At 46.8% G+C, this 21,512-nt stretch overlaps 2 protein-coding genes across 2 annotated transcripts; one reads left to right on the forward strand and one right to left on the reverse strand.

Moving 5' to 3' along the window:
* Positions 1–863: 863 nt before the first annotated feature.
* GNMT (glycine N-methyltransferase) lies at positions 864–6,597 on the forward strand. Its single transcript, XM_074236983.1, has 6 exons — positions 864–1,106; positions 2,096–2,223; positions 4,081–4,197; positions 4,328–4,470; positions 5,978–6,099; positions 6,316–6,597. The coding sequence occupies exons 1-6, from the start codon at positions 901–903 to the stop codon at positions 6,485–6,487; spliced, it is 888 nt and encodes a 295-aa protein (XP_074093084.1). The 5' UTR covers positions 864–900; the 3' UTR covers positions 6,488–6,597.
* On the reverse strand, positions 5,272–19,732 carry PEX6 (peroxisomal biogenesis factor 6). Its single transcript, XM_074236982.1, has 17 exons — positions 18,780–19,732; positions 17,283–17,446; positions 16,773–16,856; positions 13,173–13,275; positions 12,955–13,088; positions 12,280–12,391; positions 11,762–11,970; positions 11,198–11,393; positions 10,690–10,763; positions 10,426–10,564; positions 10,044–10,249; positions 9,855–9,916; positions 9,368–9,476; positions 8,861–8,977; positions 8,592–8,669; positions 8,215–8,354; positions 5,272–7,674 (listed from the first exon to the last, which is right to left on the reverse strand). Exons 1-17 carry the CDS (start codon positions 19,668–19,670, stop codon positions 7,538–7,540), a joined length of 2,955 nt encoding a protein of 984 aa, XP_074093083.1. The 5' UTR covers positions 19,671–19,732; the 3' UTR covers positions 5,272–7,537.
* Between the last annotated feature and the right edge of the window lie 1,780 nt (positions 19,733–21,512).

Raw genomic sequence — 21,512 nt, forward strand, 5'->3', positions numbered from 1 at the left:
GGAGGACCTGGTAATAATGGTGCTTCTCCATCTGTTGCAAGCCCTACCACCACTGCCCACTAAGCATTTGAGCCCACCCTTCCATTTCCCCCACCTTACATGGCCACCCTGTTCTGTATTTGCCACCAGATTAAAAAGGAAAGAAAAAGTGATGTTGAAGCTAAGACTTGAAGTCAGTTCTCAGGTTCAATGTGGCAAAGAAGATATTATGCCAAGCCCTCCTTACCACCAGCTTATCTCCATAGACCCCACTTGGCTCTTCAAGGCCCTGGAGAAGGCAGAAGCTGGGAGCCGGTTTTCTGGGTTAGACATAAGGAATTCTTCATTATGTACCTCTGGGGGCGGGGGTGGAGGGTCACAAGCGGGAAAAAAGGGTTGTGAGGTGAGCTGGAGCTAGGCTATTATGACCCGATTTAACTCAGGTTTATCAATCCCACCCCCACCCCTGCTTTCCTAATCCCTTATCTGTGTTCCTACCTTCATGCCTGATGCCTAAGTGGACAAAGATATGAAGGCCTTAGAGATGCCCTCTAATACACACAGCCCGGTCCCTCCTAGCTCTTTGCCTTTCCCCATTTTATTCCTGGTTCTCAGGAGCTCAGGGTGGGCTCTGCTTTTCTTCCCTGGTTACCTAGATAGGGCTGGAAGGTGGATATCGCCCACGTGACAAACCCCTCTCTTGCTTGAGGTTAGGGAGGTGGAGTAGAAGGAAGACCATTCACAGGGAGGACCTGGGAGGTCAGGAACAGCTGGTTCCTGGCTCTGGGAGAAGAGCGGACAGGGGCGTGTCCTGGATCTTACCTGCCATTGGACAGGTTAGGCAGGCAGGGCAGAAAGAGCCAGGGCAGCCTTATAAAAGTATTTCAGCAGGTGGCTGAGGTGCCAGGTGGAAGTGAGAGGATGGTAGACAGCATATACCGGACCCGCTCCTTGGGAGTGGCAGCTGAGGGACTCCCAGACCAATATGCCGATGGGGAAGCAGCACGGGTCTGGCAGCTGTACATAGGTGACACCCGAAGTCGGACAGCTGAATACAAGGCCTGGCTCCTGGGGCTACTGCACCAACACGGCTGCCAACACGTGCTTGACGTGGCTTGTGGCACCGGGTAAAGCTGGGGGAAGGACAGGACAGGACTGGGTGCCAGGCAAAGAAAGTGGCGAGGATAAATCATACAGGATGTGCCTGAGGCAGAGGGAGCTAGTAGGGAAAAGCAGATTACCTGCCCAGGCAGAAGGAGTCACCAGGAATTGAACAGATAATGGAATTGGAAGATATCTCTTTGGGAGTGGGAGCAGGAGAAACTGAGGAGTTGGGGGTGGCAAAATGGGACAAGCATGTTTGTGAGACAGGCTTGAATTGTGGCAGTGCACTTCAGAGCTAAAAGGGAGAGAATAGTGGGAAGATGTCAGAGGACCTCTCCAAAAGTAAAATGGGTTACCTCTCTCTGGTGGGGTTTTTTTTTTATTTTTGCAAGGCAAACGGGGTTAAGTGGTTTGCCCAAGGCCACACAGCTAGGTAATTATTGTCTGAGACTGGATTTGAACCCTGGTACTCCTGACTCCAGGGCCGGTGCTTTATCCACTAGTCCACCTAGCCACCCCTCTCTAGTGGCTTTAAGGAAGAAAGTCCCTTGAGTCCTTGAAAATTTGTCCAGGAAGATCACTTGTTAGAGTTGTTATAGAGGGGAGTCATGTTGTGGTTATAGGTTGAATGAATTCTGGGTTCCCTTCCTATTCTAAGGGTTTTAGATTCAGTGAGTTAAAGGGTGTTTTGTATGTTGGGAGGGGACAAGGGGAGGAATGACCTTGGGTAGGGGGTGGTGTCAGCATCAGGGGTAACACATTCACAAGCACTGGGTTCCTCCTTCTGGTCTTCTTAGTCCCCACTTCCTCCTTTGACCTTAAACCCCCATTCCCCTATGCCTATTTTTCTTTAACTCTGCTTGTCTGCATTGCTCCTCTTTGCCCTTTTTCCTCTCCCTCTTTTTCCCTTTTTAACCCCTCTTGTCCTCATCCCCCCCATCTTCCCTGGCCCATCTCCTCTTCCCTTTCCCTCCTCCCCACAACCTGTCATTGCCTTCTGGACCTGGTGTAGGGTGGACTCCATCATGCTAGTGGAAGAGGGCTTCAAAGTAACCAGTGTGGATGCCAGTGACAAGATGCTCAAGTATGCCCTGAAAGAACGATGGAACCGTCGTCACGAGGAAGCCTTTGACAAGTGGGGTATGTGGGACCAAGTGACGATAGAAGCAGCGGGATCATACAACCAGCTCCCTTCACATATAACTGTCATCTGAAATATTGAACTAGATATCAGAGGACTAGACTTCTAACCTTGGTTCTGCCATTGCTTGTCATTACATGGTGATTTGTAGCAAGTCACTTTTGCCTGGGTCTTAGTTTCCTCCTTTACAAAATGTAGGTGTGGGAATAAGTAGACTAGTGGAGCAACTGGGTGAGTATGGTGGATTTGGTGAGGAAGACCAGGGTTGGAATCCTGCTTTGATCCTCATCACTGTGTGATCCTGAAAGCCACATAACTTTTCTGTACCTCTCTTTCCTCCCCTGTACAACATAAGAGGGTGGGACCTCATTGATGGCCTCAAAGATTCCTGCCAGCTCTATGATTCTATGACCAGATGATCTAACTTTCCATCTAGCTTTTAACTTCTAGTTCTCTACCTTTTCTGCTCCTAATTCAAGCCTTAATTTTGTTCTGGTTTGGTCTGTATTTTTCTCCTCACTAGAGCTTCTCTTCCTGGACTCTTGTCTCTTAAGGTTAGGGATCCAACAATCTAGTATCTCTTCTCATGGTTGATTTCAAAACCAAGTCTTGAGGACAACCATAGGAATTTGCCCTTGCCTTTAGTCTTTAATTCTCCTCCAACCCCCCCCCCTTCATTTTACCTGAGGTTTGGGGTCCTACTCAGTCATCTCATCCCTGCTTAGGTGGTATGGGACTGAGCATCAGAATGATTTGCTTTTAATCCTTCATCTGCCATTTACTTAGCTCTGAATTTGAGACAAATCTCCATCTTTTTTTGAGCCTGTTTCCTCATCTGCCAAATGTTATTGACCACCAAAACTATGACTATTAATCAGTGCCCTGCATATTTCATAAAATTGTTAAAGGGACTGAATGAGAAAATAATGATGTGGAAAGTCCTTTGCCAATGAGAAAGTGCTATCCAGATATAATGAGGCTTTGTTCTTGTCCTGTCTGACCAAGGATGATCAGATCTAAGGACTAAATCCCATTGGGTCAGGCAGCCTGTCATGGGGCAGGAGACAATGAGCAGTCACATTTACTGCTTCCCGTACATGTGACAGCCCTTTGAGAACCAGCAGCAAGGGGGTAGGTGATTTGGAGACCTGGACCCTGGGATGGAGAAATAATGAAGGCTATGCTGATTATTCCCCTTTCCAAGGCAAAGCATCTTGCTGACTCCTCCAAATGGGAGAGCCTTAAGTAGCAGGGAGAAACAGGTGGCAGGCTCTTGGAATGGGAACCAAAGGGTTATAGTGTAACTGTCCTGCCAACTTTACTGAATCCTTTCCTTGCAATCTGCTCTCCCCTCGAGAATGGACCAAGGGAGCTCAGCAACCATAACTTTTCTCCTTCACATTTCTCCTTACTGGCTCTGCCCTGCCCCTATCCTCCCTGTGTGTCCCTTCTACTTTTGTGTCCCTAAATACTTACAATGGGGCATACTAATGTTTTATAAGTTGGATGGGGTGGAAGGAACTTACACTTGACACCCTTTTCAATTTAATCATTAATATTTTGCCACATCACTTTGTCTAAACAATCAACAAAACAATAAACCAAGTCCAGATTTGGTTCATTTGCCAATTTCTGAGGTGTGTTTTCACCAAAAATTTAACAGCCACTAAGTGTCCAGCACACCTATCCTTTATTCCCTTGGTGGGATCCATGTATATTCTTCCTGCTCATCCCTTCCCCCCAAAAAGAGCCTGGGCTTCTCTATAGGGGAAATTTTGTGTTTGTTAGTCAAGGTGGGATATACACTTCTCATTCTCATGGAAATGGTGTCATCCTCTTCTCTACTCTTTCTTCAGTCATTGAAGAGGCCAACTGGCTGACCCTGGACAAAGATGTGCCTCTGCCAGCAGGTGGAGGCTTTGATGCTGTTATCTGCCTAGGTAACAGTTTTGCCCACCTGCCAGACTGTAAAGGTGAGAACTGGGATACTCAAACACACTCTCTCTCTCTCTTGTCTCTGGGTTCAGAGGGCCAGGACAGGTGGATCAGGTGATAGAGGAAGCACCTGTGGCACTAATGATCTTTCACATCTTCTGACCTCAGGTGATCAGAGTGAGCATAAATTGGCCCTGAAAAACATTGCAGGCATGGTGCGGCCTGGAGGCTTACTGGTTATCGACCACCGAAACTATGACCACATCCTCAGCACCGGCTGTGCCCCACCTGGCAAGAACATATACTATAAGGTGTGCGGAGGAGGGGCAGATGCCAGATACAGTAGCCAGAGCAGTAGAAGGCAGTTCCACAATGGAAGTAGAAGTATAGGAAGGAGGAGCTGGGGGAGGGAAACAGCGTGCATAAATGTTTATTGAATACATCAAGCATGAGCTAAGCACTTGGGAGCTCTCTTCTGATGGAGGAGAATCAGGTACAGACAACACGCCATGAACACAGCATATGGGAGCTCATCTGAGGAAGGCACTAAGGGTCTGTGAATTCAGCTCCTGAACCAGGCACAGGGGCTCCACCACTGCGCCACCTAGCTGCCACAGAACTTTATGATAATGGAGACAATAGGGAACTGCTAATGCTGAAAGCGGGGCTATTCTTTTTGGTAGCTGAATGAAGAGATGAGGCAGGGAGATGAACCAGCATAATGCAATTAGGCCAGTCATGGGTGATGTGGTCCTGAACTAGGCTCATGGCTGTATGGAAAAGGGATGTATACAAGAGATGTGGTGAAGGTACAAATGACAAGTCACAACAAATTGGACGTTAAGGGGTAAGAATGAAAGAATCAAGGATGACATCAAGGCTGTGAGCTTGGTTTGACCTGGAGATTAACAGTGTCCTTAAGAATAATAAGGGAGTCTAGAAAAGGGGGAGGTTTAGGAGGCAAGTTTGTTTTAGACATGTAACTTGAGATGTTTATGGCATATACATTTCAAGATGGTAAAAGATGGTTGGTGATGCAAACTAAAATTGGATATACAAATCTGGGGATCACAGAATAACAGATTTAGAACTAGAAGATATGGGAGAGCCCATCAAATTCAATCCTTTTATTTTATAGATGAGCAAATAGCCATAAAGGGGTGACTCTCCAATGTCACATAACCAATGTTTGAATTCTCTGCAGAAATAAAAATTGGGCCCCTGGGACAAAGAGATCATTGAGATAGCTAAAAAGAGGAGGGCCCAAGACAGTCTTGGGGGTTGCCTGGCAGTGTAAATGTGAAGGGCATCACCTGGGATTGAGCATAAGAAGATTCCTTTTTTTTTAGGTTTTTTTTTCCACAAGGTAAATGGGGTTAAGTGGCTTGCCCAAGGCCACACAGCTAGGTAATTATTAAGTGTATGAGACTGGATTTGAACCCAGGTACTTCTGATGCCAAGGCCAGTGCTTTATCCACTACACCACCTAGCTGCCCCAAGATGATTTCTTTTGAGGGAGGCAATAGAATACTAGTGGTACAGTGAATAGAGACCAGCGCTGGAGTCAGGAGAACCTTTGTTCAAATCTGACCTCAGACACTTAATAATTACCTAGCTGTGTGACCTTAGGCAAGTCCTTAATCCCACTGTCTTGCAGAAACCCCCTCCCCCCAAAAAAGGACAGATAAAATACATAGGAAGAAGGCAATTTATAAGAATTTCTATAATAAACAAGGTCAAGAGTTTTGAAAGGGAGTAAGCATGAGGAGTCTGGGTGGGGGGTAGGATACTGATAGCTCCTATTTTTACCATCCACAGAGTGACCTGACTAAGGATATCACTACATCAGTGCTGACTGTGAACAATAAGGCTCACATGGTAACCCTGGATTATACTGTCCAAATACCTGGTGCTGGGCAGGATGGCAGCCTTGGCTTGAGGTACTCAGGCTTCTTTCAGAGGAGGGAGAAGGGAAAATTTTAAAGTCTGGGTTCCCCCAATCCTGGATATGTTCCTCAGGTTCATCTTTCCCCATGTTTCTAGGCAATTTTCAGGCCTAACCCAAAGAATCCTCATCTATGTCCTTTACCCCTATGATCCTCAATCTTATTTTCTCTCTAGTTTCTCATGCCCATACACCTTTGGTCCCTTTGCAGTAAGTTCCGTCTCTCATACTACCCTCACTGCCTGGCGCCCTTCACAGAGCTTCTCCGGGAAGCCTTCCGCGGACGGTGCCAACACAGTCTCCTTGGAGATTTCAAACCTTACAAGCCTGGTCAGTCCTCTGAACCCTGCTATTTTATCCATGTGCTCAAGAAGACTGGCTGAACTACCACCAAGGCACTTCATATGCCCAGCAAAGTCCTTCTAATAAACAGGTTTAACCTACAAAGTAGTTTGGAATGGGAGATTTGAAAAAAAAAAATCTTTTTTCTGTTTCTATGCTTGTGTGTTCATAGTCCTTGCCCTAACCCACTCAGACATCTTTTGACCAAATCTAGAACACTCCAGACCTTCAAATCTTGCATCCCATCCCAGAGAAGAGAGAACATTTGGAACAATCAGTGAGGAGTTTGGATCTTAGCCTGGGACTCTGTACAAGTTGATTTACTTTTTTTGAGGACTCGTTTTCCTCATTTGTAAAGTGAAGAGGCTAATCAAGATTTCTTGAATCTCAGCTATTAATTCTGATGCCTATTGTTACCTCTGATTCTTGCCTGGATAACAACCATTGGTCTCAATTTCCCAGGATCTTTGGGTCCCTAAGCTCCTGCCTCACCCCTACAAGACCAGAAGAGGGCAGCACACACTTATTTTTGGCTGGAATAGTAAAGGCTAGATCATGAATATCATTTCAAGCCTCCAGGCTGAGTCCCCAGGACGTTTCCTCCACCTTCCTTTCTCTCTTCCAGTCCCTGCCTTAGCCAAGCAGAACCCTTTTAAATGTTTTAAAGAACTCTCCATAACAACAAAACACATGGGCCATATCTAAAAGGCTAGGCCCCACCTTACACCTACAGTTTCTGACCAGAAACTGGGGAAGGAATGCTTCACTCAGGTCTCAGAAGTGAGGATTGCTCACTCCACAGTAAAGTATGGGGCAGGATCTGAGTTGAAACTCTTAACAAGACAAAAGTTGTAAAGGATGAACTTGGGACAGCAGGATTTTCTGTCAGGTCCTTCCATTTAGTCCCTACCTACCCAGGTTCCTGCAATACTGACCCCATAGTTTAGACCTCTGGTTTAGCATTTGATCTTTGTACCTTTATACCCTTAGTCCTTCCTCCTCAAAGAGGCACTGCCCACTCAAATTGGCTCACTGATGTTGTTCTAGGGTTGATAGAGAGGGTGGGGCTAAGGGTACAGTCCAAAGTGATGCTAGCAGGCCGCAAATTTACTCTGGATGCGCTTGTAACGGAGTAACTCCTGCTCTGAGACAGATGGCTGCAGCCGGGCAGCAGCCTGGACCAAATCTTCCATAGTAAGAAGCAGTGCTGAATTAGCTGGCTCCAGTCCTGGGGGTGAAGAAAGAGAGAGAGAGAGGAGAGAAGTCATAAAAGGAAGTCCTGCTTTCCCCTTTACAGCTGATAGAGGGGAAGGAAAGTAGAAAGGACTAGAATCTCAGCTTCCATGTAACTCCAAGTCAACATTAGGAATTCCAGATAAAGAGAACTAAGGAGAAAGCTTCTAGCCTAAAGCCTAAAAAGGACCTGAAGATAAAGGTACTCACAATCTTTGTCTGGAATTTGGAATGGGGAACTGTTGTATTCTAGTTAAACAAGGTTTCCTAACAAGGCCTGCTCAGCTTCAGCACAATGGGGCCCAGGTTGGTAGCTGCAGGCCCTTTAAAACCCCCAAGCAGGTGACTCAGCCATCTTTCCTTTGCTCCACATCTAGTGACTCCCTCCTGTTTTTCTAATCAGGATGTCTCTCACAGCCATTTCAGCCTGCTGAGGCTCAAGATGGTGAGGAGGGACTCTGAGACTGCTTTATTGTCTGATGGGCCTCTCCCTTGATCCCACTGAGCCCAGGAGTTGGAGAGATCTTATCTTCACCATCTTCAATGTCCTGCACTCTTCGCTTCAGTGCTGCTGTCATAGCATCAGTGCAGAGCGAGTACAAATCGGCACCAGTTAGTTGAGTGGGGCATCGGTCCAGAACGCTCACCAGATTCACAGAGGGCTCAAGCTTGAATCTGAAATGGGGAAGTAGGGGTGGAAGTGAGGGGATGGTCATAGTTTTGGAAATATTCTTTTTTCTGTAATTAACCCATGGCTCTCCAATAGACATCATTATTTAACATTAGTTAGTAGAGCAGAAATTGACACCCAGGACCTTTCATGCCAAATCTAGATCCTTTTCCATTCTATCAATGCTAAAGTGGCTCACCCAGACGCTAGGGCCTAACCATCCCACATCCCCTGGGCTATACCTTCGAGTGATGGCACTTAGAATCCGAAGTTGGGAAGTCCGATCTTCACTTGGCCCCACAAACACCAGCTTGTCAAACCTTAAGAGAGAGCACTGGTCAGGATAGGGTGTTTAACTCATGTAACCTTGGAGCCCAACCAGACAGGTCAGCAAATACTGATACTAGGTAAGCCTGGCCCTGAGAGGAAGTACAGACCAAGATGATCATTGGAAATGAGGTGTTAATTGGAGCTGATCTGTTTTCTTTAAGAGATAAGGGATAGGACAAACCTGCCTGGCCGTAACAGGGCAGCATCTAGGAGATCAGGCCTATTGGTAGCTCCAATTACAAACACTTCTTGGCTGCTGTGAAGTCCATCAAGCTCAGCCAGGAGCTGGGAGACCACCCTGTAAGGATTAAAGGTAGAGAATGAGATGAGGGAGAGCTGGGGCAGAGAGCGAGTACCCTTTTCTACTCTTCAGAGTTGATCTTTTTTCCAATGTTCCAGGTCTTGTCTGAGGAGGCTTTCTCTCATCCCCTGCTCTTCATCCTTTTTTAGCCTCTCCTGAGCCCCTTTCCTTGATCTTCTATGTGATTTGCAGTCCACATTCTTTCTCCACATTACCTTTATAAGAATCCAAGGGAAGACTTTTGCTCTTAAACCCTTGACTACTGGTGGCCCAGAACCTGACAGTGTGATATCTCTAATCCTTCTGAAGCTCCTGGAAAAGCTGCTACTCCATCCTCAACGCCTTCCATGAAAAATAAGTCTCATTCCCTGGTTCAGGATTACCCACCTGTCCATCACCCCACCAGAGTCCCCACTTCGCCCCCGACTTGGAGCCAAAGAATCCAACTCATCAAAAAAAATGATGCACGGGGCAGCAGCTCTAGCCCTGGAAAAGACTGGAAAGGAGAAAGTGTGGATAAGAAGGAGAGAATGCAACAAATTAGAAAACTGGGAGAACGAGGAGACTCAGTGGGAATGGGGCTAGAGCTTAACCACTCACTAAACCTGCCCCTGAGAACTTCATTTGACAAATAGGATCACCAAATTAAAAATTTAATTTAAAGAGACCTCCAGAGATTTGGTTCAACCCCCTCATTTGGCAGACTAACAGCTTGAAGAACAAAAAGGTTACACAGTCTATCAGTGGCAGAGCTAAGCTTTGACCAGTGCTTTATCACTGCCCTTTAACTGATCCTTTAAGGGAGAGTCTAGAAGGGAGCAGTCTTGGCAGGAGAAGGGACTGGAGAGAGTGGGATGTTACAACTCTCACTCACCTTCCCTAATGTTCTCCTCACTTTGACCCACATACATATTGATGAGCTCAGGACCTTTCACACTGGGAAGAAGAATGAACATGAGCATTGACTTCCCCAATATCTCCTTGGTCTTATCCAATTTAAGTCTCCAGCCTAGAGTCCTCCCTTCTCCTCCTTCCCAGCAGATCTACTGTCCCTTGTCCTTACCTGAGGAAGGTGAGACTACATTCAGTGGCTACAGCTTTTGCCAGGAGGGTCTTTCCAGTGCCTGGAGGTCCATAAAGCAAAAGGCCTGAGCGCCTCAGCCCCAGGTCCAGCAGCTCAGGATGGTCCAAAGGGAGCTGAATTGTTTCCAGAATCTCCCTCTTCACATCCTGCAATCCTCCCACATCCTGCCAGGAAACCGCTGGGATCTAGAAGATAAATGGTAAGAGAGTGGATTTGCCCAAGGTCACACAGCTAGGTAAGTATTAAGTCTCTAAGGCTGGATTTGAACTCAGGTCCTCCTGACTCCAGGGACAGTGCTCTATCTACTACACAACCTAGCTGCCTCCTAATTTCTTCTTAAAATAAAGTCTGGAACCCCTACCTTAGGGGCCCCTATGGCCTGAGAGTGAGCCATCTGTAGTTGTTCTAGTGCCATTCCAAAGTCCTCTGCCAGTATGGGAAAGCCAGCAGTACACAGCTCCCCCTCATCTTCTTCACTCAAGCTGCCAGCAGCCATCACACTGACCAAAGAAATGTCAAAGGGGACAAAAGTTGTGACTCAGGACTCCTAGAGTTTTGGCCCTTCAGGGTCTTAGTACCCTCCCCTCTCCTCCTTCCCAGCTTCCATGCTTTACTTGCCCCTCACCCTGTCTGGATCCTGGCACAGGCTGCTCGGCTGCTATAGGCCAACAGTGCACAAAGATCACCCAGCACAAAGCCCTGGGGAAGATACGAGTAACAACAAGAACGAAAAAGCCCATAAGAGGTGGGTGGAATGTCTTGCTTCCACCACCACCCCCATTTCCCCTTTCAGACATTCTGTGAAGGAGTTGAGTAAGTAAATTTTCCTTAGCTCCAATCATCAGAACTAGGAGCCAGGGGGAGTTAAGTGGCAGCTCTAATACTTCTTAACTGGATCTGCCTCAATGAGGAAGGGCATTGCTAAGGACAGTCTTGGCCTCTCTATGAGCAGGCCTAGTCAAGTTTTGAGATGCTCTGCCTTGATGCACCCCCACGTCCTGGGAGTTATTCCATTTCAGTTCAGAAGCAGGTACATGGTACATGGAGCTTTCGGATTGGGTGCCTTACCAAGGTAGGCATGGGGTCCTGTACCCTTTGAGCCCTGACCCTCCTCCCCCACCCCCAGCACTTACTGCACTCCTCCTTGCCAGCTGGGCTAGGTTCACTTCCTGGCCCAAAGGGAGGCGGAAAGTCAGTGCCTGCAGGATGCTGAGCCGATGCTCCTCTGTCAGCATGGGAACCTCGAGCTCGTGAGGAAATGCTATCTGCACATCAGGGGGCACATTCTGGGGGCAGCTTGTTGTAGCCACAACCAACAAAGGTAGCGAACTGTGGAGAGAGAGGAGCAGATGCTGAGCCCAGGATAGAACTGAGGACTCCAAACCCACTGCTGGCAGGATCAAGGAGGAGGGGTGGAGTCAGGGAAGGGATCGTAAAGACCCCAGGTTGGACTGTGCATTAGTGCCCTAGTTCCAGCCTACCCCAAACAGACTGAGGATTCCTTCTCTTCCCCTTCCTCTGGATTTTCCCCAAATAGTCAGCACATGATTACACCCATTGTTCAATGGGCACTGAGCCCACAGTGTTGACTTAATAGATCAAAACAGTATTGAGGCAGATTAATGTAATGAAAGGGTGGGGATGAGTCTGGTCCCAGAGTGTAGTCCCAGACTCCTGAGGTGGGTTTGAGGTAATACCTGATGAGAGGATCCTTGTTCAAAAGAAGATGTCGAAGCACAGCGACCACATGGGCATCCTCACCCAGCCCATCCCGTTCCCAGCCCAGGAGTTCCACACCTCTCAGCAGCAGGACTGATGGACGGCAAAGCTGAGCCCGGGAGAAAGCGGCCCGAAGCTTACTCTCCACTGCCGCACTGGTGTCTGCACACAGCCTTGAACAGTCTGCCTGTAGGGAAACAGGGATACCAATAGTGAAGAATGGGATTGCCTTAGGGACTCTTTCAGGGAATTGTGGCCTTTTTCAATGCAAGCAAGAGAAAAAGGACTAGAATTCATCCCGCTCCATCCCAACTCCACTAAATTGGTGATGTTACTTCAGCTGGTCACCAAGTCTTTGAAACCCCCCCTTCCACCTGGAAAGGTCCACCCAGTGACCAAATTCCATGGGAATCTGCCTGATCTGTGAGGCAGTGGGATAGGCAGCAAGGGCTACCCTTTGCATTGTCTTTATCCAAAGGGAGGTGGGCACCCTCACCTTAAATAAGTGAAGCCCAAGGCGGCCACAGGCAGCAGTGATGGCTGTGGTCTTCCCACTGCCCGGGGGACCCCGCAGGAGGACACTGCTGGTCCCTGTCAACAAAGAGCCCCTGCAACCAGAAAAGGCTAAATTTGGCCCTGTCTGTCCTATGCTCTCTCAAACTTTTCCCTTTGAATATGAAGAAGGGAGTCTTCTCAAAAGTGTAACAGAAATAGGCCATGGGCCTTAGAATAAGTTTTCTCATTTGCCCTTTCTCAAGAGGGCCAAGGGTTTGTGCTGGTCAACTTCAGGAAGGCTTGCTGAACCTGAGACATTCTGACCAAATGTGTACCACACATCTTTCTTCTTGTTGATGCTCAGTCTTTTTTTCAGTCATGTCTGACTTTTCATGACACCATTTGGGGTTTTCTTGGCAAAGATGCTGGAATGGTTTCCCATTTCCTTCTCCAGCTCATTTTATAGAGGAGGAAGCTGAGGCAAACTGAGTTAAGTGACTTCCCCAGGGTCACACAGCTAGTCAATGTCTGAAGCTGAATTTGAACTCAGGGAATTAAGTTTTCTTAACTCCAGGCCCAGCACTCTGTCACTTCATCACCTAGGCCCAACCACAATCATGACCCCTCCCACAACTCCAACAAGACATCATCCTTCACCGTCCAAGCCGTCTCTTACCCAGGATGGAGTCGTGGTTTCAGGATGTCACAGAGTTGTGTCACTAAAGTCTCCAGCCCTGGAGGGGACAGACTGCTCCAGAGACACTGTCCCTCTGAAGGGAGCCATGGGACAAAACTCATAGTAGAACCCACCTGAATGGAAATGAAAGAGAGGCCTCAGGCACAGTATACTATCTCAGTCTCCCCACTCCACCCTTCCTCCTTAAAAGGCCTCACCAAGTACAAGGAGGTGTGGGCTGTATCAGCCAGATAGGCAGTGGTTGGTTCCTCTGGGGCCTCCCCAACAGTCGTCTTCACTTTGAAGAACAGAAAAGGCCACCTATGGAACAAAGGCAGAGCAAATCCCAAGTTTATACATGATCACTGTATTCTGGAAAAGAAAAAAAAACATGAGACTAACCCCATTTCTCAGATGGAAAAACTATTTGATGGTGGACAAGAACCCACATTTCGTTCAACTCAAGAGTTTAAATTAATTTGATCACACAGCATAGGGATAGGATACCCCCCCAAAGTGCTTAGGTTATAATGTCCAATTTCTATTAGTGATTGGAGACAAAAATGGTCCCAGAAGACAATGAAGGAAGAGAAGAGAGAAGTTAGCATTTAATGTGAGGAGATGGGCCTGGTTTCTGTGACTTCTTAATACTTTATACTCAATAGTGCTTATAGTAAAAGACTGGAATATGAGACAAATTCTATATCCTTTTTATAACCATTAATCCTGAGTTGAATTTCAAATGCATCATTTTTAAACTTGGGATCATGCCTATTTTAAAATATCCTGAGTCTTGACAATTAAAGGGGGGGAAAACATAAATATAGCTGTATAATCCATGAGAATTACAGGGTTTAAGACCATTTTAGATAAAGGATACCCTTGATGACCTAATTAGGTGAAAAGGCAAAACCATCAGAATAAATCTGATATTTCTGGAATACAAGTGATCTATATTACAGAGCAGGTAATTTAGAGAGATGAGAAGAGTTTGTGAGCAGCTTCAATCCTTAGAGCTCCACTCTTTCTCTGTTAGTCTTCTCAAAGGAGCTCAGCACTTTAGAGAAGAGAAATTAATTGGTTATACCCTCGAAAGCAACTTAACAGCTAAGGCCCAGAAACAGAGCTAACACAGGAGTCAGTCTCTGAGGCCTTAAGAGTTCAATTTTACATTTAAAAGTCTGTAGCAGGGGCAGCTAGGTGGCAAAGTAGATAGAGCACTGTCCCTGGAGTCAGGAGGACCTGAGTTCAAATCTGACCTCAGAAACTTAATAATTACCTAGCTATGTGACCTTGAGCAAGTCACTTAACCCCATTGCCTTCAATTTAAAAAAAGCCCATAGCATTCTTATTAATTGTTCAATGTAAGGTATATGGTGATTACTAGCATTGCCCAAACTTGACATTCCAACTCTAGTGCCAGATGGGATTTTAAACTCAACATGTCTAAAAGAAAACTCATTTTTTTCCCTCAAAACCACCCCTCTTCTGTACTTCTGTATTTCTTTAGAGTAACCACCTTTAGTTACCTAGTTTCTCAATTCAGAATCTTCCTTGACTCTTTACTCTCCCTCACCTCACGATTAATTACCTTTATAAGATACTTATAGTAATAGCTAACATTTACACAGCGTACCTCAGTGAGGTAGGTACTACTGTTATCTCCATTGTATAGAGGAAGAGACTGAGGATGGCAGAAGTTAAGTGACCTGTCATACAGCTAGCTAATTATTTCAAACAGTATTAAAACTCAGGTCTTTACTCTAAATTCAATACTTGATCCACTGTACCATGGGGCTGCCTCACAGAAATACTGCCCTATTTCACCTTGCACCTGAACGTAAAATGTTTCTAAATGGTTGCCCTGACTTAAATCTCTCCCCTCTACAATCCATTTTTCCCATAGTGGGCAAAGTAATTCTCCTATTGTGTATGACCCTCCCCTTGGCTCAGTAAGTGGCAGAAGTGTTCGAATTTATCTAGTATCAAATATGAATTTCTCTGCTTAGCATTTAAATTCCTTCTCAGATCCCAACCTACCTTTCCAGTCTTACTGTCTGCTATCTCTTTTTTGAACTCTAGGGTTCAGTCACATTGGCCTTCTTGCTGTTCCTCACACAAAACACTGAATTTCCAGTTTGTACATCTTTATATCAGCCACCCCAGTGTCTTGAATGAACTACCTTCTTCTCACTGTCCTTTAGAATCCCTGATCTCCCTCAAGACTCAGCTCAGAACACCCCCTCCCCTATCTGAATGAAGCCTTTCCTCACTTCCCCAAGTGCTCCTGCTGCTCCATCCCCTCTCCCCATATCAGCTTGGATCTGCTCTGCAAGAGCTTTACTGACTGGATTAGGAGGGTGAGGGATACAACATGTTTGCATAGATGTCTATTAAAAATAAAAACAAGATCATTTTGAGGAGGAGGCACAAGCAGTTAGAGATCAGCAGAGATGGTGGCTCTTAGAGTAGAAGACAGATGTGCAGAGACAGGGAGAAGGAAAATACATTCACACTGCAGACAAAAGAATACACTTTCACTTTTTAAAATTTGCTTTTTATTTTTTCCTTCTTGAGGTTTTTTCCTTTTATTCTGATCTTCTTTCACAGCATGATTAATATGGAAATAAGTGTAACATGATTGTACATATATAATCTATATCAGATTACTTGTTATTTTAGAGAGGAGAGAGGAAAAGGTGGGATGGAGAAAAAAACTACAAAAATGAATGCTGAAAATTATATACACACACATATCTATATCTATATATCTATATATATATATATATATATATATATATATATATATATATATATAATTGGAATAATTAATTAATTAAAACATTGGGGAGAAAAAAGAATGTAAGCTTAAGGAAAGGATCTATTTTCATCCTTGACTCTGCATCCTACTGCCCAGCACAGTGTCTTATACACAGTAGGTTCAAAACAAGCACTCGTTGGATAAATGGCCAGTAGTCAAGAAGATCATTTTCACACTCTTATTTTTTTATCCCCAGAGCCTGAAGGACAACAGCTGTAGTATGGTTAGAAAAACCAGTGAGAACTAGTGCCTATAGTGAAAATAGCATGTATAAGAGGTTGACCAAGAAGCTAATCCTAAACTGAGGCCCCTCCCCATACTGTAAGGTCTCTTTTCTGGAGTCGTTTCCCAAGGTCAATGTGGAAGGCTATTGTTAGAGCACCTGACACAGCTGGGTTGACAAGTAACTACTGAATGTAAACATACTAACAAACAATCCCAGCAGAGAACAAAGGCTAGGGCTCAGGACCACTAATGAGATGTGTATGCTGAAGTTAATAACAGGATTTCCCTGGAATAGGACAGTGACTTGAATGCCAAAGCACTGGACTCTGAGTCCTGACATAATGTTCTGCTGGATGGGAAGAAACTGCCAACTCTCCTTTTAGCCAAGAGCCCAAATCATATTCAAACTTGGTATTGTTCTTTCCTTATGTTATACACAGGAACACTGAGACCTGAGGGCAGTACTAATTCACTCAGTCATGATCACACACAGACAGTAGGGAAAGGTTCAGTTATGCTGATTACAAACTTTTTGTTGCAAAGGGTAGATAAATGGGAGAAAAGACATTCCCTCAGTAGCAAGTGCCATTTCTTCTGGAGAATGGACCCATGGAACAGCAGGTGTACTCTTTCCTAACTAAACAGATTTCAAGTTTTGGGTTATCCTGTGTCATATAATACACACACACACACACACACACATATATGAAAAGAGCAAAAAGTATTAAAGACTTAGTAGGAGCTTTTCAAGGTTTAGGATCGGGCTACATACCTGAACAGTTTCTCTGAGCTTCTTTCTAAGACGTCTGCTTGCCCAACTGTTGGCACGCAAAGAATATCCCCTTCCTGAACTACCCTGTAACACAAAAGCAGGCCCAGTGAGATCCTAACTGGAGTTTTTGACATGATAAACTATCTTTGGGGAGCAAGTTTTCTACCCATAGATCAATTAAGTATGGAAGTGGAGGGAGACGAAGCTCTGGGAAGATGGGAGAAAATCAAAAAGAACGTAGTATGAGTTTTCCAGAAATGACTAAGAGATCCAGTGGGTTTCCTGTGAAGTACCCATTCTCCTTCATGACAGATGAGCTTTCTCTATTACTTCCCCAGCATTTCAACTGGGATCTCGATCCCAAGATTTTCTTCCTAAAATGCAACTTTAATAATCAAATGGACATGTCTAGATCTGGGGTTCAGGAAGGAGGAGGAACAACACTGATACAGAATGCCAGATTGTTTCTATAAGAGGTAAACATCTTTTTGTTTGGGCTAAGGAGCTAACCTGGGAGTCTCAAAGTGCTGATAAAGAGCCTGGTCATAGTTGCCATTGGTGCTGTAGCAGGGGGAGGACACAATTTCAATGTGTAGCTCTCTGGCAAATGGAGGCCCAGACAGCACTGAGCAGCTTCCACTGTCCTCAGGGCTCCTGAATCCTTCTGAGTATCTCTATTAGAGGAAAGAAGCAACATTTTACAGCCTTCCCTTTACATAGTGACTAGACTATGCCCTCTTTGTGAGAAAAGCTATTGTTTAGACATTAATTGTATGACCATGGGTAAAGAATATCTGAGCCTCAGTTTCTTTACCTGTAAAATGAAAGTAATACTATAGTACCTATCTCATTTACAAGAGAGGTTCAAATGAAATAATGTATGTAAAACACTTTATGTCTTAAAGTGCTATAGATATGAGTTATTATTACTATCTTCTATCTACTAGTCCACATTTTAAAACAACCAGAAAGATAGGATATGAGATCTGTACCTACAGAAGTAACGTCTCCCTCTCCTCTTTGAATACAATATTACTTTTATTTTTCAGTTTTTAAAGTATTCCTAGTTATGTCAATAACTGAAAAATCCTTCTGAAGAACTCAAGTAGTTCAGAGTTAATAGAAATCTCAGGTCTCAAAATATGATTGGGATATAGCCCATGTGATTGACCTGAGAAGGTACTGAAAGTTCAGCTTATTCAGAATAATGGCAAAAGGACAAGAAGATCTCAGTGAGGTTGCTAGGGCTCAGCAGAATATTTAGTATGTTCTTCTCCTGTCACATTCTTCCTCTGCTCATCTAAAAGACATCACATAATCTTAAAGACACAAGAACACAGATTTAGACACTGAAGTGACCTTAGAGATCACAGAGTTCAATTCTGTAATTTTACAGAGAAGGAAGCTGAGGCAACAAAGAGGTGAAGGTATTAAGAAGCAAAACTCAGCTCTAGATCTAGAAAAGGCATGAAGTCTAAGCACTTAAGCAATTTTTAATGTATTATTTCAACAACAGACACCATACCACGCAAACTCCAAATTCATGAGTCTTTTTCTGAGCTAAGCCATTTCTCCTTTCTGATCTCAAGTACCAAGGGAGATATTTATTTATATTTCATCTTATAGAATAAGTCTATTTTTGAGACAGCCAGGTCAATAAATACAATAAGCTGTAAAACTCCTGAAAGCAGGAATCTTCCACTGCTTCTCACAGTATTAAGCACGTTGCAAATGAGATTCTAGATATTATTATTGATACATTACAATTTTAAAGTGAACTTCTATCTTCCACCTGAAGACTCTCCAGCTCTGGATGCGTCTGTAATGTTATATATATTGATATTTAAATTCTTTACTCCTTAACTCCTTGGTAAAATTGTAATCTCACCGTATAGAAGTGGGAACCAAAGCCAAGAAGCTGGCCCGAGGAGGTTCGAGTGTGTCGTGGCCTAACTCAGTAAAAGGCAAAAGCGAGGTAAGGGGGAGGGGGGCCCTCCCGGTCCTAACCTGAATGCTGATCTCCCCGATTTCCAGGGGTTCGCAGGAGAGGTTGAAAGCCAGATTGGCAGGCACCAGGGCCATCCCGTCGGCGAGAGGCTCTCCCAGCTCCGCGGACCCGGGTCCCAGCTTCTCGGGGAGGTTCCACCGAGGGTCCTGGACCTGAACCTTGGCCAGGTGAGGCCGGGGCACCGGCGGCCCTTCCCTGACCGGGGTCACCCACACCCATTCTCCCTGGAAGAGGCCGAGGCCGCGCAGGCAGCTCCTGCCCACTCCCAGCGCCTCCCCGACCCCGTCCAGGACGCCCCGAAGCCGCCGGGGCGCGCCCGGGGCCGCGAAGGCCGACACCACGGGCGGGGCCGGCAGCGGGGGCCCGGGGCCGGCCCCGGCGGCCCGCCCCCGGAGCTCGGTCACGGCCAAGCGCGTGCCGGGGCCCAGCAGCCCTTGCAGCGCGGGCCGCGTCTCCAGCACCCGGGGCCCCAGCGCAGGCAGCGCCTCGCCGCGCCGCACCAGCACCGGGCCGCCTCGGGGGCCCGCCCCGGAGCCCGCGCCCGGCGAGGCGCCCAGCAGGGCCCAGCCCAGCGCCGGCGGCCGCCGCACGGGCCGGGCCCGCACCCGCGCGCCGGAGCCCAGGGCCAGGAGCCGCAGCAGCGTGCGGCTCACCAGCAGCTCCGGGGGGCCGGCCTCGGGCTCCGGCTCCGGGCCCGGCCCCTCGCCCGGGCCCTCCAGCGCGGCCACCAGCAGCGCGGGCCCCGTCGGGCCGGCCCCCGCCGGCCTCAGCGCCAGCACCAGGCCCGCGGGCCCCGCGGGCGGCCACGGGCCCCCCGGCGGCAGCAGCACGGCCAGCGGAGGGGCCTCGGCCGGGAAGGGCTCCAGGGCCCGCAGCACGGCCAGCGCCATGGCGTACCGGCGCCGCTGCCTCTCCTTCCCGAGCCGGCCGGAGGAGCGCGGAGCCGGGGAGCCCGCGGCAGGCCGGCGGCGACGCAGCTTCCGGCTCCCTCGGAAACGTCGGGACGGCCGAGCGCGGCGGCCGCCGGGAAAAGCCTACTGCGCAGACTCCAGAAGGCGGAGCTGGTCGGGGGGGGCCCCGGGGCGGGGCTTGACAGCTGTAACCATGGTCACCAGCGCCGCTCGCTCTCCTGCGGCTGCGCCTGTTCCGCGCTCTCCGTGGTGGTGGGAGAAGCTGCTGGCGGCGCCTTCTGCGCCGGGGTTCGCCTCCTCCTTCCTCCCGAGGTGTTGCCTTTCTTTTTACCACGCTCTCCTAATGACTATTCTGCTTTGGAGACTTTGCCCCAGTACGTCCTTTACGTCTGTTTTCTGTCTGATTATTATTGTCCTGAAGCTGGAGTTCTCTCCTTTTTTGCTAGGAAGAACGAGGAAGGAAGGAAAGAAGGAAGGGAGGGAGGAAGGAAGGAAAGAAGGGAGGAAGGAAGGAAGGAAGGAAGGAAGGAAGGAAGGAAGGAAGGAAGGAAGGAAGAGAGAGAAAGATAAGGAAGGAAGGAGAGAGAGAGGGAGGAAGGGAGGAAGAAATAGAGAGAGAAAGATAGGAAAGAAGGAAGAAAGCAAGGAAGGAGAGAGGGAGGAAGAAATAGAGAAAGAAAGGTAAGAAGGAAGGAAGGAAGGAAGGAAAGGAGGGAGGAAGGAAGAAAGGAAGGGAGAGAGGAAGGAAGATTAAGCTCTTACTGTGTGCTAAACAATGAAGACACAGAAAAACAAGACAGCCCTTGCTGTCAAGGAACTGCCATTCTAATGGGGGAGGCAAAACATATGGAAGGTTTCAATTGAAAGTCAGATGGAAAAGGGCCTATGGTCTTAGGGTGCAGGGAGCAAAACAAATGGTAATACCTCATCTTTAATGTTATTTCCTCTGACAAAATTACATCAATATTTGATGTAGAAAAATTTGACTTTGGAGGAGAAGAGCTTTCTTTCCTGAGTCTAAAGTGACTGTGGCTGTGGCACCTGCAGGAACAGTGGTCAGGTTGTATCTCTTCAGGGGCTGCTTCTGAGGTGACAGAGGAAACACTGATCTGGAAACCCTACTCTTTCCAAAGCTCTAGGGTTCAGGGTCTTGGGTCTATCAGACTCTATCAGACTCTGAGGGGAGATGGTGGTCAAGGTGGTGGTGGTGGTTTGATGTGTCAGACACATGCTACCTCTTGTCTCTTTCTTGAGATGCCTTGTGACTTGAAGGAAGCTGACTTGTTTACCCTGATTGTGGCAGGGCTGGCTGGTCTCTTCCCTATAGGTGCTGCTTTTCCAGATGAGAGTTTTCAGGGTTGGGTTGGAAGCAGGACCAGTAGTCTAGGAAGTGCTGTGACTCCCGGGATTCCTGTGAGATTGTTAGTGGAAGTTGATCAGTAGTTTTTACTGGTGGTGATAAGGAAGGTAGACCTGCTCCCTTAACAATTTCTCCCCTCAATGATGACTATTGGGACTAGACTGGAAGTAAGTTTAGTGGTTTGGGAGAGGAAAGCACTACTTTTCTTGGGGTTCTGAGTCATCCCTTTCAGAGAGGTGAGAAATGTTTCTTGACATCATGATGCATGTTCTTGTATTTATATTCCCAGCACTTACATAGTCACAAACCTATACTCAAAATACTCAAATGACTTTCTTGTTTCAAGGTACTAATGGTCTCTGAATAGTCAAATCAATCAGTCATCAAGAATTGCTAAAAGTCCACTGTGTGCCACAAATTATGTTAGCTATTAGATACTGAGAATACAAATGCAGAACTTA

The sequence above is a fragment of the Macrotis lagotis genome, chromosome 5 (genome assembly GCF_037893015.1).
Source record: "Macrotis lagotis isolate mMagLag1 chromosome 5, bilby.v1.9.chrom.fasta, whole genome shotgun sequence".
In the NCBI taxonomy this organism is placed as follows: Eukaryota; Metazoa; Chordata; class Mammalia; order Peramelemorphia; family Peramelidae; genus Macrotis; species Macrotis lagotis.

Bases quoted from the DNA above. Each gene is read 5' to 3' on its own strand.
- GNMT (XM_074236983.1), top strand. From the start codon at position 901: ATGGTAGACAGCATATACCGGACCCGCTCCTTGGGAGTGGCAGCTGAG. The intron at 4,198-4,327 runs GTGAGAACTGGG...TTCTGACCTCAG, and splicing joins CCACCTGCCAGACTGTAAAG to GTGATCAGAGTGAGCATAAA. The intron at 6,100-6,315 runs GTACTCAGGCTT...GTCCCTTTGCAG, and splicing joins GATGGCAGCCTTGGCTTGAG to TAAGTTCCGTCTCTCATACT.
- PEX6 (XM_074236982.1), bottom strand. From the start codon at position 19,670: ATGGCGCTGGCCGTGCTGCGGGCCCTGGAGCCCTTCCCGGCCGAGGCC. The intron at 10,250-10,425 runs GTAGGGGTTCCA...TTTATCTTCTAG, and splicing joins AGGCCATAGGGGCCCCTAAG to ATCCCAGCGGTTTCCTGGCA. The intron at 9,917-10,043 runs GTAAGGACAAGG...TCTTCTTCCCAG, and splicing joins TGTAGTCTCACCTTCCTCAG to TGTGAAAGGTCCTGAGCTCA.